At 37.1% G+C, this 18,540-nt stretch overlaps 1 protein-coding gene across 1 annotated transcript in view; it reads right to left on the bottom strand.

The window, feature by feature from the left end:
- Positions 1–18,130, bottom strand: part of LOC120627062 (high-affinity choline transporter 1) — a 36,148-nt gene extending 18,018 nt beyond the window's left edge. The window contains exons 1-4 of the mRNA XM_039894905.1: positions 17,768–18,130; positions 15,086–15,260; positions 14,067–14,174; positions 8,342–8,497 (exon numbers count right to left, since the gene is read on the bottom strand). Coding sequence (XP_039750839.1) covers positions 8,342–8,497; positions 14,067–14,174; positions 15,086–15,251 — 430 coding nt within the window. The 5' untranslated portion in view covers positions 15,252–15,260; positions 17,768–18,130. The remainder of the gene's footprint in view (positions 1–8,341; positions 8,498–14,066; positions 14,175–15,085; positions 15,261–17,767) is intronic.
- Between the last annotated feature and the right edge of the window lie 410 nt (positions 18,131–18,540).

The following is an 18,540-nucleotide window of genomic DNA, read 5'->3' as shown; positions in this document are numbered from 1 at the left end:
GGAGCCGATTTATTTGAAAATTTTGAAATTTATCATTTTTCACCGTGTTGTTAAAATACATACTCGTAGCTACTTATGAGGTTTCGCTTTGCAGATTAAATAAAGAACCACCATATCTCTTCCCCTGATTTTCACTCATGGAGTGCGAGTCTTAAAAAGGCAGAGTATGATTTCGCCGACGTTTCTTGACCGATTTACGCGATTCTTTTTAATCTAATGGATAGTCTGTTAGATGTCATCATTAAAGGGTAATTATTAAGGAGTACATGTTTGATAAAAAAACTTGGGTATGAATTGCTCTAACTTCATAGCTAAACATTAACTCGACTGTGAGATTGTGCTAACAAAATAAAAACCTGGCAAATTTTGTTGTTGCCTCTTCTTAGACCAGGGCGCGTTAAGAACCCTCCTAGCTTTAGTTTTACGTTAACGAATGCAGTTATCACCATCACTAACATTAGTCTAAACATGTTAAATCTATGAACGCTTCATAAGTACGCTTACAAGTCTACATGAATAAAACATTTTTGAATTTGAATTTGAATTTAAAATGCCCGCCATATTTATTTTTGCTGCAAAGCAGCATTGTTGCAATGCTGTGTTCCGGTATTAAAGGTGTTTAATTAAAGTTGCATGAGGCTGGACGTGTACCAAAGTCAAAGTCAAAAATATCTTTATTCCAGTAGGCCCACTCAATAGGTGGCACTTTTGATACGTACATAAGAATTATAGAGCAGAATTTATAGTGTTATTTTGTAAAAGAAGTTTTATGAAAATAACTCTCAACAAACAATCAGAATGGCGACATGCGTTAATGCATCCTGCACTAACGCATGTCGCCATTTTGTTTTCGTTTTCATACTTTAGGTGGGCACGCTTTTTTTCTTTTGGCCCTCTACTTTCCCTAATTATTGGATCGAAGTCAGTCTCTCACTTTTCCACGAATGAAATAATAAAAATTGTAACAGAAATCAACAAATAACAGCGATACTAGTAGCATTAATAACGTAAATATTCTCCTTCGCAATGGTTACGCCATTTACCTTATAACGCCAATATACCGTGACATTTGTTACGTCGTAGTTGTGGGCGGTGAACCCGGGCCCGGGGAGCGGGTGTGGATGTATTGACGTATGAATGTAGCCCCGGGCCTCCCCTCTCTCCCCAAACACCCCCTTTATAACCCAACTCAGATACCTCGAACTAGCCTATGATGTTTTAATCGACTACCAAAAAAATTAGGAAATACCTGCGACATCATTTTTAATAGACTACATAGATACATTGTATCTAGATATACACAAAGCGTAAAAAATAACCACGGTATTATTCAAATATTTAAAGTACCTGAATATCAAAATATTATTCTAAAAGTTAGAGGTGCGTGCTGGGATTCGAGCTCGCACCCCCTATATACTTTAGCTCACGGCTAAAGTATATAGATTTGAATAAATTATATAGATTTTTGTCCTAAAATAAAAATTATACAACTGTTTCCTTAGCTGCCTACATTTGGGATAAGCTTGCCAAGTCTCTGAGATTGCGGAGATTATGCCAGGCAAGCGGAAACCGTGGTCCCATTTCGTTTGAGTGGAGTTAACATGATGTATTTGACCCGTTTTGGTAACAGAATCCAATTGTGAACAATATTAATTGCCTAAATATCATACATAGGCAGCTAGATAGGTACAAAAATGCTTGTATTAGGCCTACTTGTAATATGAATCTTACAGTTACAGAAGCGGTTATAGCCCAGTGGTTGGGACCTTGGCTTTAATACCGGGAGTCCGAGTTCGAATCCTGGCACGCACCTTTAAATTTGCTTTTCAAGCAGTTAAATATCACTTGTAACTTGTTTTAACGGTGAAGGAAACCATCCCGAGAAAATTCTGAGCCTGAGAGTACTCCGTAATTTTCTTAAGGGCGTGTGAAGTCCACCAATCCGCACTTAGCAAGCCTGGTGGAGTACGGCTTAAACCCTTCTCGATTTGGGAGGAGACCCGTGTCCTGAAGTGGGTCGCTAATTGGTTGGTAATCATGATGATGAAGAAACCATGAAAAAAGGATGTGTGACGGATTAATGAATGATTGATTGAATACACTTTTATTGTACACAACATTAAAATACAGAAAATTTTTAAATACAAATTTAAAATAAAGAATACAATTTGGCGGCCTTATCGCTACATAGCAATCTCTTCCAGGCAACCAATGGCGTAAAGCTCAAGAGAGGTAGGTGGTGTATATACATATACACAGACACCCATATATATTTGCATATACACCTATATATAGATAATATAAAATATTTGTTATACAATAAAATAAACAATGCACTCAATATTTATCCACTAAAATTAAGCGTATGTAAAAAAACGGTTAAAGATTACCTTCTTAAAATGTCGTATGTCCAAACTGAGGAACTTCTTAAAACAATTTATCTATAAGGTTTCGCACATAATCACTCACTTTTTTGCATACTTTTACTACACAACCTTCATGCATACATATACATAACACCACTATACACATACTTGCATGTTATAATTATAAGTTTTACTTTTAATGTCAAACATGCACACCTACCATACTAGGTTACACCTACACACATTACTTTGCATACCTTCACTACACATATCTACATATACACAGCACCACTATGAACATACCTGCATGCCATAATTATAAATTTTATTTTAAATGTCCTTTGTTAAAATTTCTCAATATTTGCTCTTTGTGTAATTTTTCCTGTATAATTGAGGAAGGCTGACTACTGAAACACAAATTATACTAGTTCAGTAGTCAATGAACAATTGGATTGTTTTTACAATTGCACATAGGTATTTTGCGATGTAAATGTACCTACCTAATAACCATAACATATAAATATTATACATCTAATTTGTTTGTGAAGTTTTTACAATTTTGTATTTTGTAGTTGCTATGTGTATGTACAATATGTAATGAAATAAATAAATAAATAAATAAAATAATAATAAATGGATGGAATAGGCGATCCCCTAGTTTTAATTTAAAAGAGAGATTAAAGGAGAATAAGCAACAATGGCTAAGAGAAGAGCGGTAATTCTAAAAGATGTTGCAAATTTTATAGTTAAATTTAGCATGGCAAGCCCGGTGAAGTTGGATCAACTAACATCTCGTGAATAATTTACTCGCCTCCCCCACGCCTTCGACCAACTGGCTCTCAGACAGAACAGTTCGTTTAATATTACCTATGGTTTATACTGAGCTGGAAATATAGTATTATATTATATTAATTAAAACTTAACTACTAGCTTCTGCACGCGACTTTGTCTGCGTCAACTTCAGAATTGGTTCTAAATTCGCTCTACGGGAACTATTTGAGAGATCGGTATAGAAAGTACATGTCCTTTTCCATAGCATAGGTGACATGCATACCAAATTTCGAAGGTGTCTGCCCGCGGCTTAGCTCGTAAACAATTTTCAATTTTCCCTAGGGAAAAACCTTAGAAATCGGGATAAAATGTAGCCTATGCTCTTTTTCATGTCAAAGGTTACATGCATGCCAAATTTCATCTAAATCCGTTCAGCCGTTTTTGCGTGATTGATCACATCAACACTTTCACATTTATAATTTTAGTAGGATAGCAGGATTATATTCATTAAAATTTGTCTCCATATTCGCTTAAACATTGGACACGTGACTTGCATGCCCTTCGAAGGGTCTCATCATCATCACCAAATCAACCGACTGACTTCCACTGCTGGACATAGGTCTTTTGTAGGGCGTTTGAAACTCCACGATTCTTAGCCAAAAATCATGGCTGCTTGTATCCAGCGGCTCCCCGCGACTAGCTTGATGTCATTTATCCATCTGGTTGGGGTCGACCAACGCTGCGCTTACCGGTGCGGTGTTGCCACTCTAACACTCTAACTGTTGAACCCCAACGTCAAACAGTTCTCCGCACTATGTGCGCACTCCGCACATTGCCACTTCAGCTTCGCGACTCGTTGAGCTATGTCGGTAACTCTAGTTCTTCTACGCATCTCCTCATTTCTGATTTAATCACGTAGAGATACTCCTAACATAGCTCTTTCCATCGCCCGCTGAGTGACTCTGATCCTTCTTATGAGGCCCATAGTTAGCGACTACGTCTCAGATCCGTAAGTGATCCACCATGTCTCAGATCGAAGTGTCTATGCTTTGTTTATAAAAGCGATGGTTTTCCCATTTACCATCAGGAGAGTCATTTGTTTGGTCCGTAAATTATTACCAAGTACAAAAACAGGGAAATAAACAACAGCTTTGCAACATACACTGTTACAGGCAATACAGAAACAAAAACACTAGACTCAAAATACACATCCAATTTAAATGCGTGAAGTCCACTCATACGAATTGCGACCTCGGTTTCCGCTTTTCCGGGATAATCTCCGCGATTTCAGAGGATTGGCCAGCTCATCCTGTAAGCTGCGGTACGATGGAAAAACATCCAAATCTTGTTACAAGAAAAATTGTAATATATATACATCCCTACTTAATATTATAAATGTGAATGTAAGTTTGTTTGTTACGCTTTCACGCAAAAATTACTGTACCGATCATCATGAAACTTTGGAAACATATTCTTGGAGGTAATAGAAGTAATATAGGATACTTTTTATCCCGAAATTAAGCTCAGTTCCTTTGGGAGAGGTGATGAAAAAGTTTGACGATTTTACACAAGGACTATATAAAAAATTATAGAAATGTTCTTCGTTAATCTTTAGCATGTAAATCAACTAACAATGCGATTTTGATGCGTCCTATAACGATTACTATTTTTTGTAAGTGATAAGAGGAGCTGAGACTGATAGTAGGAGGTCAGACAGTTAGTTCTTTTCAGATATTGTTTATGCGAATAGATTTTTTTTTTTATAAGAATACACAACTTACAAATTCTCAGTACAACTACATCTAAATTTAATGTCCATGTATCTCAAAAAACAAAAACAAACGCAGACGAAGTCGCGGACAAAAGCTAGTATATTATAAGTATTTACATATATTATTCCAAATTCGTGATGTCCAAGACAAGGGTGAACAATTACAATTTCCCGGGATGAACATTATTTTTTTTAGCAAATAACCTCAGCGCCTTTTAATTCTTATACAAAAAATAACGTACGTACCGTACTCACGTTTCCACCCTATTTTTAGCCGTCTTAAAAAAGAGATACTCAATTCAGCTGTTTTTTTCTTTCCTCAACTATTAACGTCCCTTTAAAATCCTATATTAAAAGCGTGAAAAACAGGTTTTTAATTAAAAAAACCGACTTTAGTACTACTTGAACAAAATATTTTCTCCAACAATTCTAAGTCAGTGCCAACAAAAAAATATAAATTACTAGGCATGTTCTCTTTTGATATATAATGGCGAACGGTATATAAATGATTGCAAGGTTTCGTAAAACGAAAATAAAAAATCCTCTAAGAAACATTGACTAGGCCTTTGAGACAAACTTTGTTTGACTGACGACTTCTGAAACTCTAAGATATATTAGACATGTGGTAGACGTTATTTCGTTTCCAATTTTCACGGTAAAGTGAAAATGAGGGAGACCTGACAAACCTTGTTTCCGTTTTCTTTAAATTAGATTTCATAAAGAAATAAAAATGAGGTAATATTCTTTATTAAAAATAAATATGTACAATAAAAAGCAGTGATAGCTGGCTGGCTGTCAGTAGCAGCCTAGTGGCCGGTACTTTGGCTTCACTTTCGGGGGGCCGAGTTCTAACCCCGGCACGCACCTATGTCAGGTTTAAGCAATGAAATATTACTTGCTTTAACGGCGAAGGTCTTAAGGAAAACTGCATGCTTGAGATTTTACCATAATGTTTTATGCCATACGCTCCCTTTGGCCAGCGTATGGCATAAAACCCTTCTCATTGAAGAAGAAGATCGGTGCCTCGAGTGGGTTGTAAATGGATTGATATGATGTCGATGAAGTGGGTGCACGGATAGTGCCCCATAATAATGTACAAAATTCTAAAGTCATTTGTTTCAGGCAGGCACTATATAATATAAGCACTTTTCAAACTTGAAGTCTGTCTGTTTGTAGTGACTCTACCACAGGTTCGGAAGGCAGATTCTACCGAGAAGAAACCGGTAAGAACATCAGCAGTTGCTCTTTTTGCAACATCAACTATGTACATTTTTCATTTAACATTCATTTTTGCTATCTTGTAAGAGATTAAAGCAGAGCCGGATGCTTCCAAGCAACCTTGTCATTACAATGAAAATTTGCGTGTCTTTGATTTCGAAATATTCAAAATACCCCTAGAACTCGTGGTTGTTTTGACGATGACATAACTTAAGAACCTCATATCAGTCTGTTAATATACATAAAAGCAAGTAAATAAATGAATACTGAATACCTTTTAAAACAATGAGATACTATTTGACTGGGTAACAAGTAAACCGATTGCGGCAAAAAGTTAAATGCAATCAGTAATCTTGCCCAGTTTTTATCACATAAATCACCCGGCCGAGGCTAGAATAGTAGTCAGAAATTCCTATACCTTGAAGTCAGATACAATTTGGATATTAACCTTATATATATATTTTTTTTTTATATATAAACAAGTGCTTGACTGCAATAACACCTGCTGGTAAGTGATGATGCAGCCTAAGATGAAGCGCGCTTGCCTAGAAGATGCCTATTCACTCTTGATTTGAAGGTACCCAGATTATAGGTATCGGGGAAGACGGAAGATGGGAGGGCATTCCAGGCCTTTGCGATTTCTGATCCGGAGAGGAAGAAGCAAAACGCTTCGTACGTGTTGATGGTATTGCAACAATGAACAACGTAACGGTGCAGATTCTTTCGGTACCTCGCAGTTCGATGGTAGAAAGGAGATGGTTTAACCATAGGAGGAGAATATAGGAGAATCTACAATCACATTAAGTGTTTGTTTGTTTGTCCAAGCTAAGCAACCCATCAGCTTGGCATAGAGTAAGTTGAAAGGAGTAAGAGTTACATAGGCTACTTTTTATCGCAGGAAAACCAAAAGGTTTTAGTAGAAGCCGAGCTTTTTGCGACAGATCTCGTCCGGGGAAGTACTATAACCATACTTATTTCTGCCGCTAAGTTGCAATGCTGTTTTTTCGTCTGAAGGGCGTGGTTGCCGGTGTAATTACAGGCACATGAGGTTTAATAATAATACTAATAATAAGATAATAATATGTTCAGTCGATCGCTATTGTTCCGATCGTCGTTTCAGTAAATGGTCTTCTCGCAAAAAGCTTCGACCAACATCTTAAGAAGCTTTCGCTTGGTTGGTGGATCAAGGGTCTGATACAGAAGGCAGTAGTCGTTGAAACGGCGCGTATTGTGAGGAGTTCCTCACTCTGGAGCCCTGACCGCCGGTTGCTAGGGCATTCAAAAGCCCCGCAAGCGGAGGGTGAATGTTTTTTTTTATTTTTATAAGCATTGTTAAGAATTTAAAAAAAAAATGAAAAATAATAAATGATGGAAATTATAATAATAATAATAAAGTTTTGTATTAGAGGCATATAAACCCATATATCAGCTTTTATATACAAAGAAATCTATAGTTAAATGTATACATTAAAACTTACATCTAATTGAAATAGTCAATAAACTTATTTCAGATGTTATAAGGTTCTTAGTTTATTTTATGTTCCACTCTCGTTGAACAGACAGCCAATAGTCTGAAATAGGACTCGGCATTCCCTCTCAGACGACCCAGAGTATTCTATTGTTAGAGTTCCTAATCCTTTTCCAAAAGGATGCTACACGAGCTCTAACAATACAACAAAAGTCAGGCACTAGCGATTCGTCGAACATTGTCGAAGCGCTGCAATAGCGCGGTAGGCCCATGAGTATTCGGAAAGCATAAGCAACAACAGAAAATGACTTTTTGAAAACCTACTCAAATTGACGGACACAGGGCGGCATGTTGCAGGACGTGCTCATGGCTTGCATGCCCCGTGATATGTTGCTCTGTTATATGCGATCTGCTTGGTCCGAAAATTATTACTATACAAAAAAAGGTTAACACGGCATTTTTGAACCAACCGTAATAAAGGCCAACGAAGAACTCGGGCAGCAGCTATTGAAAAATATGCATCAAAAGCACCTAGTCAAAGAAATGATGTTGGAAAAGAGCAACTACTGAGTTTCTTGCCGGCTCTTCTCGGTAGAATCTGCTTTCCGAAACGGTGGTAGACTCACTACAAACAGATATACGAGTACTTGACGTTTCAAAAGTGTTTCTTAGTAAGTAAGTAGTAAAGTAGGCCTACTTGAAATAAACGAATTTTGAATTTTGAAAAGTGTTACGAAGTTGACTTACCAAGTGCAGCCAAGATGCCGGCAGCCCAGAAAACTTCACCGCACAGGGCTGGCAGGAAAAGCAATCCGCCCATACGACTGCCGAATGAGTCCTGTAGAGGGTCCAGCATCGTCACATAACCTTGCTTGCGCATCGGGTTTGCGAAGAATACGCCTCCTGTTGACAATAATAAACCATGTTTCATTATATCAATCATCACCATCATCATATCAACCTATTATCGGCCCACAACAGGGCACGGGTCTCCTCCCACAATGAGAAGGGGTTAAGGCCTTAGTCCACCACGCTGGCCCAGACTTCACAAACCTTTGAAAACATTTTGGAGAACTCTCAGATATGCAGGTTTCCTCACGATTTTTTCCTTCACCGTTGAAGTGATATTTTAATTGATTAAAACGCACATAACTTAGAAAAGTTAGAGCTGGATTCGAACTCGCCTTTCAATAAAAACTATGGTAGTGGTTTACTCGAAAACTATTAGCTTTTCGATTTCTCGGATAAGTAGCAGAGACAGAAAATAATGTACCTCTAAGGCCTGTGAAGGTATCGGTTTTCATTTACACATTGCATATTTTTTTATATTATACATATGTGTATATGAAGTAAGTATATCTTATTTTATTTAGTATTATTTATCCCTTTTTGTCAGATATGTTTATTATATTTAAATATTGATTTATGTATGCCTGGTAGGGATCGCTTATAAGCGATAAGGCCGCCTATTGTACCTTAACTTTGTTTCAATTGTGTTTTATATTACATTTCATATGGTGTACGACAAAGGTTATTTTATTTGTTTGATTGAACTGTGTTCTAATCTGCCGTCACCCCATGGCACTATGCTCACACCGGCCATTTTTACATACATGAAAGATTTAACTATTTGCATGTCGTCGCTTTATTAACAATACCTTGCAAGTCAAATTCGCATAGTTTTTAGAAGTTACAAGACTATAATATTATAAAAAATCGCCGAGTAACATGTCTAATAGTTAAGTAATATAGGGTATGGGCAGTGGCGTGCATAGAGAGGGTATGCAAATGATAAAAAAAAAGAAAATCTCCAGTAAGAGTTATAAAAACGTTAAGGATAGGCATTGTAAGAGTTATAAAAAGCCTACCCTTAAAAATGTATAACTCGTACTGGAGAGTTTCTTTATTTTATATCATCTGCAAACCCTGTGCATACCCTCTATGCACAGGGTATGCAGATGATACCCAGTACCCAGTGAGGGTATGGGAGTTATAGGGGCATAGTAATAAAGGGGGCATTATTCAACCATCGCATCCTTCATGTGATAGTGATTTAATATTAATTTATTAACTCTAACATAGAAATCTTTACAACAACACACTGTTACTAAGATTCCTATCGCATTGCCGAAATATTGTTTGAATACGGCAAACTAGCAAATTAATTTTTGCACGATTCCGGCAACCCATTTTGTGGGAACAGAGCGTATTTGGTCCAACGGTCACAACCTGTATATAATCCTGCTATAAAAATGTAGAGTTAATCCGATTTGTTTTTAAAAAACCTGCCTCTGTTCTATACGATGTTTTATACGAAATATTCCATTATTGACAAATAACCCTCTCGTATATATATAATAAATTAACTCACATCAAATTGTGACATGTCTCGTCGGTTTGTATATTTACGATTTCATACAAATTAACCCGATAGAATACCATTACATTTTAAAAATGTAATTTGTAAAATAGATTACCATTATATGTTATATGAGTGTGAAACTAAATATAAAGCCTAGGATACTTTACATAAACTTATAGCGAAAACCCTACAGACCTTACGTATAGACATGGAATAAAGTAGAACTCTCAGTTGTTACATAAAATAATAGTTATTAATCAATATTTAGCAAGATATGTTAATACTGCTGGCGCTACTTCAATGGAAGAGACGTCAACAAGCATCGACAGTACATAACTAGAGCTGCATAGTTTTCTGTTAATCTTGTCGACATGATCCTTCCAGCACAAGTGGTAGTTCAAAATTACACCTAAAAACGGCGTGCTTACAGTTCAAGTGTACAAAATACTGCATTACTATCCCAACGTTATACCACAGTTATTTTTAAGACCGTTAGTATCAACTGATAACGGAAAAGTAATTTGTAGTACAAAACCCCGTGAACGCGAGTTCGATATACCAAGTATTTTTTTGGTTTTATTTAGCCGCCAAGTTACGTAGCAACCTACTATATTATTAAATACGATTGTTCGAGCTTTCAATGAATTAAGGCCGAAAATAATCGGATAACGATCGCTAAACGGGTAGACTGGTGTTTATGGAATTTCTGGGGAAAATGTATTCCATTTGACGTGGCTTCGGTGCTGATTTTAGCTCAAAGCACACGTGATGTGTAGCCACAAATGCAGATGTACGGTGTTACGACCACACCGTACACCACACGTTCCCGGTGGATGATTAACCTTGATTACGTCGTATGTTGATTAGTCCATTTAGGTTTCAATGATATTACCGGTGCACTGCACCGTCCCAGGCTGAGATCTATAATGTGATTGACTTTGCTCAGACTTTGCTTATGTAAAACTTTATTTTTCTACTAGCTGTTGCCCGCGACTTCGTCTGCGTTTGATTTTGTTTTTTGATGTGGCATTAAATTAAGTTGTAGTATTCAGTATCGTTAAGCCTTAAATGAGGGGTTTGCTTCTGTCCGCTGAAGAGTTCTGTCCTCTATCTCCAACCATAGTTTGGGCATAATAAAACACATATTATAACCTCTATAGTACTAAAATAATCATTCAAATCGGTTATAATTTGTCGGAGTTATGGTGTAAAATCGTCAAACACTTTCATCTCCTCTCCCAAAGGTACCGAACTTAATTTCGGGATAAAAAGTATCCTATATTACTTCTAACACTTCCAAGAGTATGTGTACAAAGTTTCATGAGGATCGGTTAAGAAGTTTTTGCGTGAAAGCTTAACAAACAAACTTACATTGACATTTATAAGATTAGTAGGGATAGGGATAGGGATAATTTGCAATCAATCTTGACTTCAATTTTAAACTTAGCTAAATTTTAAAACTAGGATTTAGAGGCTATCGGTTGACAGTACATCGCTTAGGAATTCTCCCAAAATAAATCCTTATAAAATGTAAAAACTTAAGACAGGATATGCATTGGATATGTGAGTTCTTTATTTTGTTACAACTCTGTGTCCTGGGAGTCCGTGAGTAGCTTCATTTTGATGAGACGCCCAACAATTTCATGTATGAAACTCTCGATTGTGGTAGCTAACAGAGCTGAAATATTTATTCCAAACTGAATTTTTTTTTTGTTATATCTGAAGATAAGTATCTAAATTATTTGAAAAAATATTTGTCCTACAAAGTGTATGGTTATATCAAAGAGTCGTTTCTTTCCAACATGTATTGATAACGAGATCATCACAAATCAAAGCTGGTAATCAACCAGCCGATTTTTTTTTTTTACTTATCCCTATATTATAAATGTGAATGTAAGTTTGTTTGTTACGCTTTCACGCAAAAACTACTTAACCGATCATCACGAAACTTGTACATATATTCCTGAAGGTATAAGAAGTAATATAGGATGCTTTTTATCCCGAAATTAAGCTCAGTTCTCTTGGGAGAGGGGGCGAAAGTGTTTGACGATTATACACCAGGCTTCTATATCCTAAATACATAAAGTGCTGCCACATTTATGAGGCACGACTTTCGAAAAACAAAACCAGAAGCGGATGAAGTCGCGGGCAACAGCTAGTATTTATATAATTTAACAATTATATCGTCCTGCAAATTACGTAGCGTTGCGTAGTACGTTATATCGGTCTTAGCTCCTGGACGGTATGGATCCTGAACTAACTTAAGATACTTAAAAGTTGCCATCCAATAACTATACTGTCAATCGAGATGGTAGAGTCACTACAAACAGACAGACTTGTCGTTTCAAACGTGCTAACAGAGTAAAATTACTTGAAATAAATAAATTTTTACTATGTCCGAGTCCTGAGTCTCTGGAAATGATTCTCGGTTAGCGTTAAAAGTAATAGGTAGCATTGCTACCTTTAGTTTCAAACGTAATTTGATATTTATTCTAATACAAAAAAGGTCTTCTGGAATTACGTGATTACGGTAAATTGAATGAGAGTAACAATAGTATTTAGTGAGTTAGTGAGGTGGCAGTTAAAGGGGCCTCGTTAAAGTCCAAATATGTGTCAAGCGCCTCTCAACTTCGGCCGGGCTGGTGCTGCTTTATTTAACCTTCATTTATATTCATTTCATATTAAAGGGCTTTTGTATTTACAGAATAATCTCCTACAAAAAGATCTAAGATTTAGGGTTTTTGTAGAGATATTTATTTTTTTATTCACGCCGAAGTGGAAACGAGAACATTGAACAGTTAATAGTGGTTGGAAATGTAGAAGGCCAGCGACCTCGTGGCAGATGTCCAACTGAGAGAAACTGGTGCCCGTCCTTCTTGAAGGCAGTACAAATAGCCAATGACAGGACCCACTGGAGAGACATCATACATCACAAGATTACTCGCCATAGCAGTGATCACAATCCTCGGTCACGAGGGACCGACTAAAGAGAGAGATGTATATAGTAGGTTTGTCATCTCATTTCATTTTTCTCTATCTTGTTTTACGGAGCTGTGACGTGGACATGTTGGTAGAATATCAACCACATAAGGACGCCACCGGTCACGGCGTCTCACTGTTCTTTGGTAGACGGAGGAATAAGATTGTGTGTAATTCGTGTAACATTCTACCGGGTTCTTTTGTCTGTCTGTGTTTCTGGCCACGTTGGTATAACAAGGCAACAGCGAAAAGGCACTTAGGCAAATAGGCCTCGTTTTCTTCCACCAGGAATGATTGCCGTTAAAACTGACATAGAGATAAGAACAAAGTTTTTTTTAATTGACTGTTTATCAATTTAAGGCGTAGGTGTTAAGTTATGTGTGCCTGTAATTGAACCGGCAACAACGCGCTTCAGAACGGAACAAAGAAATTCACTGCAATACTGCTGGGTGGCAAAAAATAAGTTTAGGGATAGTACTTCTTGAACGAGCTCTTTCACATAGTTTAGGTTTACCAATGACAGTTATTTGCAAACTTGTTCTTAGCTTGGAGTTGGTTGATTAACATACAGTATTAAAAACAATAATTTTAAAAAAATATTTTAGGCTTCACTTATAGGAATAAAAATTTAAATATATAAAATATAAAAAAAAAAAATTAACTATTGTTATGGCTGAAAGTGTGCCTATTAGCACAAGGTTCTTCGCCAGTGTAGTCAAAAACATTTTAATTTAAATTTAAACCAAAATTTAAATTGAACTTTTTTTTTTAAATAAACGACACAACACACATCGCCATCTAGCCCCAAACGACACAACACACATCGCCATCTAGCCCCAAAGTAAGCGTAGCTAGTGTTTTGGGTACTAAAATAACTGTAGATTTTTTTTGTTTTATATAATATACATAAATACTTATAATATACAGATCACCCACACACTGAAAAACAGTAATGTTCATTAAACAAACATTTTCAAGTTGTGGGAATCGAACCCACGGCCTTGGACTCAGAAAGCAGGGTCGCTGCCCACTGCGCTAGTCGGCCGTCAATTGAAATTAAAATCAAAACTAAAACTAGGAAACAAAATCAAAAACAAGAATTATTTAAGTTAAAAACAACAAATGACTTACCGAAGACCAGAGACAGTGCATATCCGAACGGAGCCTGGCACCACACCAGGCCGGAGGTGTAGATAGCTTCCGCGGTGCCGTTTATGTAGCCGCCGCCCACCCACGTCGCTACAACAAACAGACACTGTCACCCACGTAATTACTTAGCCTTCAATACCCTTCATAGAGCCATCAATAGATCGATCAAACAAGGGCAGGTCAATCATCTAAGAAGCTCACTTTTATTTTTTATTTTTAATTCAAATATTACATAAGGTTTTCCCTGCGTGAACAGTGATAGCCTAGTTAAAATACTTGTATAAAAATAAAATAAATAAATATACTACGACAATAAACACATCGCCCCAAAGTAAGCGTAGCTTGTGTTATGGGTACTAAGATAGCTGATGAATATTAGATGAATATAATATACATAAACACTTTTAATATACAGATAAACTGAGTGTTTATCTGAATATTATAAGTCTTTATGTGTACACTGAAAATCATTCATGTTCATCATACAAACATTTTCCAGTTGTGGGAATTGAACACACTTCATTGGACTCAGAAAGCAGGGAAGCTGAACACTGCGACAATCGGCCGTCAATATGTTAATTCTATGGTGGCCGTGCTGAAAGATATCCTCCTTTTACTCGCTGGCAAAAATTTTATCCCCCGATTATAACCCCTGACAAGGGATAAAATTTGCTTGTACACCTGCCAAAGCACAGCAAGATGGAGAATGGAATTGGATGAAAATTGGATGTTATTTTCACCCTTGCTCGGAGAGTGGACAAAGGTGTTAAGATAAGCATTCTGACATTTTGTACCAGCTGTGATGGGGGACAGTTTCAACCCCGAGATGCAAATAGGTAAAGTTAAGTACGATTGAGAAAACTTTACGTTTTGTATCCGACTTATTGAGGTAGGTGTAGATTTTGTAGCAGTACGCTGCGTGACGTACTCGTAATATAGGTAAGGAGTAAGAATAGTATAGGGAAGGAGTATGAGTTCCAACATTACGTCTTGAAACCAACCTGTCATCGTAAATATCCCCACGAAGAGGCCAATAGACCTGCCCGCCAGCATGACCTCCTCTTCGGAGTCATTTCCAGCTGGCTTCTTTCGTCCAGCCCATATCCCCACAGCTAGGATGAGCACGTAGAAAAGGATGATCGAGATAACACCCGCTATGTTGATCATTTTGCTGTTCTGCAACAAAAATTTAACCAGGAGTTAGGAAATTGGCGGTTTCAACCCCCGTATTTGTCACTTACGAGTATTAGTGGTAATAGTGACCTATGGTTACGAAACATTGTCGTTAACTATGGACCTTATAAGAAGGCTCAGAGTCATCCAGCGGGCTATGGAGAGAGCTATGCTGTAATTAGTTGTTAAAGCCCACCAACCAACATTCGAGCAGCGCGGTGGATTTATGTTCTAAACAGTCTCTCCTATGATAGATATGAGGTCTGTGCCCAGCATTGGGACGTTAATAGGCTACGAATAATTTACAAGTAAAGGTTTTAATTAATCGTTAAGGATTAGAAAATTTACGTAGTACCTAAACGAAAGACCTAAATCATTCCCCTAAATCCGATTTAAACGTTTCCTAGGTTTACTGAAAACGGCCATTAGTGGCATAGCTCAGCGAGTGGTGAAGCTAAACAGGCAGTGGGTGGGGCACGTAGCACGGAGCACCCAATATAAATGAATAACTATTATTGTACACCACATATAAATATAGATAAATTGTAAACAAAAATTTTAAACAAAGTATACAATTTGGCGGCATAATACACAGCTCAAGAAGAGAGGTAGGTGGTGCATATATATATATAGATAGTTATATATATGCATATATATATATATATATATAAAGCGTTGGCCCTCCAACATCTTAAAGATAGTAGTTGTATATATATGCAAATAAATATATATATATATATATATATATTGGAGTGCCAACGCTGTACTAGAAAGAAAAATGTTATGGTATTAGGTAGGGGTCACGGTGACAAGGTGTACAAATAACATAAACTGAGTCGCAGGGGGTCCCAAGGTTCAGGTCGTACACGATCCTGGCATGGAAAAATCAGTATAAAAGACCTATGTCCAGTAGTAGGTAATGATGATGATAATCAGGTGAGAGAGATAATGATCGGAATCGACAGCTGAATGATTCCTACATGTAAAAATTGGACTTCCAAAATTATACTTATTTTGGTAGACCAATGGCCTCCTTTAAACGCTGCTTAACCAAGACAATCGATTAATTTGTGCTGTCGCCTATATACGCAAAACCAATTAACAGTATATATTCACATAACAATTTCAAAAAAGTTTGCGCTCGGTGACTATAATCAGGGTGGCTAGTGTGTGAGAGATTCTACCTTAATTTACTTATTCGATCGCGTTAAAGTTATCTACAATTTGTATGGCATCCATCTAGTTTCAATAATGGGACGGTATGGCCACTAGGTGGCGCTTCTACGATAACACGTTGGTAGAAAATCTTTCACACCGCTGCAATATGCACCGTCTCTCTTCTTGAGCTGTTTTTTAAAAAACCAGCTTGTATAATTTTTGTAAAACTTTTGTTTACAATTTGTCTGTATTTTATGCGGTGTGGAAGATTTTCTACCAACGAGTTATCGAAGAAGCGCCACCTAGTGGCCATACCGCTTATATATAAGGATCGAGGTTTTGTAGTCTAAAGTTCTCTCGTATTTAACTAACATATACCTACATTTGATGTAAACAAGTATGTCGGTCAGCGCATGACAATTATATCCGACACCGGTTGGAACCGAACGTCTTGCATGAAGAGGGCATAACGATTTTTCCTTACGTGACGATATGTACCAGTTAAAAACTTGGTTCCAATCAATTGAAAGTCCATAACTGACGACGAAAACAACAATAAATAACGAAACACACCGTTGTGTCATATTACTGGTAACCTCGATTAAGAACAACCTCTGAAATTATACCTATTTAATGCATAAAGATTTATCAAAATCGGCTCCGGACTTTAAGGATTTTTTGTTGAGTAAAATGATAACAGACAGCTGTAGGTACCTAAAAATGAAACGTTAGTATAAATTTAAATGTAAAAGTGACACTTCAGGTAAAGTTAAAAAAAAAGGTAAAAATTGACAAAAATTGGCTAAATAGCCAAAATAGCTTGATATCTATCATTTTAGTAATATCTGAACTTGTGGTCGCCAAGTGGTTGAAATAAGACTGTTTATACATGAAGTTGCTGCCCACCAATCCACACTAGGCTATCGTGGTGGACTACGGCCTAAACCCTTCTAATTGTAGCAGGAGATCCGTGCCCTGTATTGGGCCGGTGATGGATAGAAATATTAGTGATGATGTTGATATTTAAATATTTGTTTCTAAAAGCTCATCAACAGCTACAAAAAATAATTGGTGCGCAAACAGAAGAATTAATTGTACTTTAACTATTGTTCTAAGTTATTTATTTAAAGAAGATCGCGTTAGCTAACTTTAACAAAGAAATTTGTCAATCGATATTTGATGAGAACGTTAAATAACTGATTTTCAGGTGTCTATATGTAGTTGATAAAAAATACATAAGTGAACAAATTAAGCATTTCTAGTTAATTAAGCCAACTAAGCAAACATTCTACATGCTATTCAAAGCGTTCTCCACATCTTAGATAAGCCTTGAAGCACCTTACGAAACTCACTTGATAATGAAAAGCCCTCCGTTGATATATTCGCCTCCCTTTCACACACACCAAACGTCTTTTATACAAATTGTTATAACATCCAGTTAGTATAAGAATAATCCATCATAAAAAATAGGTATAATCTAAAATACACTGTAACACTCGCGGTAGCTTATGGACCTATGTCTCAGTGAGGCTATATGCTAGTCTTGGTGCAGCTGTCGCCCCATCGGAGGGAGGTCTTCTGCGAAGGGCTGTTCCTTGTCCTAAAGCTTAGTCCGGACATGGGCGCGCACTTGCTTAACCCCAGACATTAAAACCAGTGTGGTGGAACACGTTACGTAACCCGTGGTGTCGACATCTGAGCTCACGTGCTAGATGTGACAGGTCGCAGGAATCGGGGGAGAAATTTGTGCGCGGCGCTGTAGGTCCCGATCGATGTCCTGACGTCATTGGTGGCTCTGCCGGGCCAGCGCGCATGCCTCAAAACCTCCCACACGCCTTTCATAGTACTACATTTTAGCATAGCATCGCATCGACTCTTTCATCACGACTGTCCAAAATATAAATGAAACGTTTTCAGGGTTCTTGTTCAAATTCATTTATTTCGACCCAGACTTACGTTCTTTAAAATCACCTTTAAAATATGAATGAATGAATACACTTTTATTGCACACCACATATACATATAGTATAAGATTATAAATAAAAATTTAACAAAAAGTATACGATTTGGCCGCCTTATCGCTACATAGCGATCTCTTCCAGGCAACCATAGGCGTTAAACACAG

This window comes from Pararge aegeria, chromosome 10, assembly GCF_905163445.1.
Source record: "Pararge aegeria chromosome 10, ilParAegt1.1, whole genome shotgun sequence".
Classification (NCBI taxonomy): domain Eukaryota; kingdom Metazoa; phylum Arthropoda; class Insecta; order Lepidoptera; family Nymphalidae; genus Pararge; species Pararge aegeria.
Note: the sequence above shows the minus strand (reverse complement) of the source record. Positions and strands in the feature narration are given on the sequence as shown.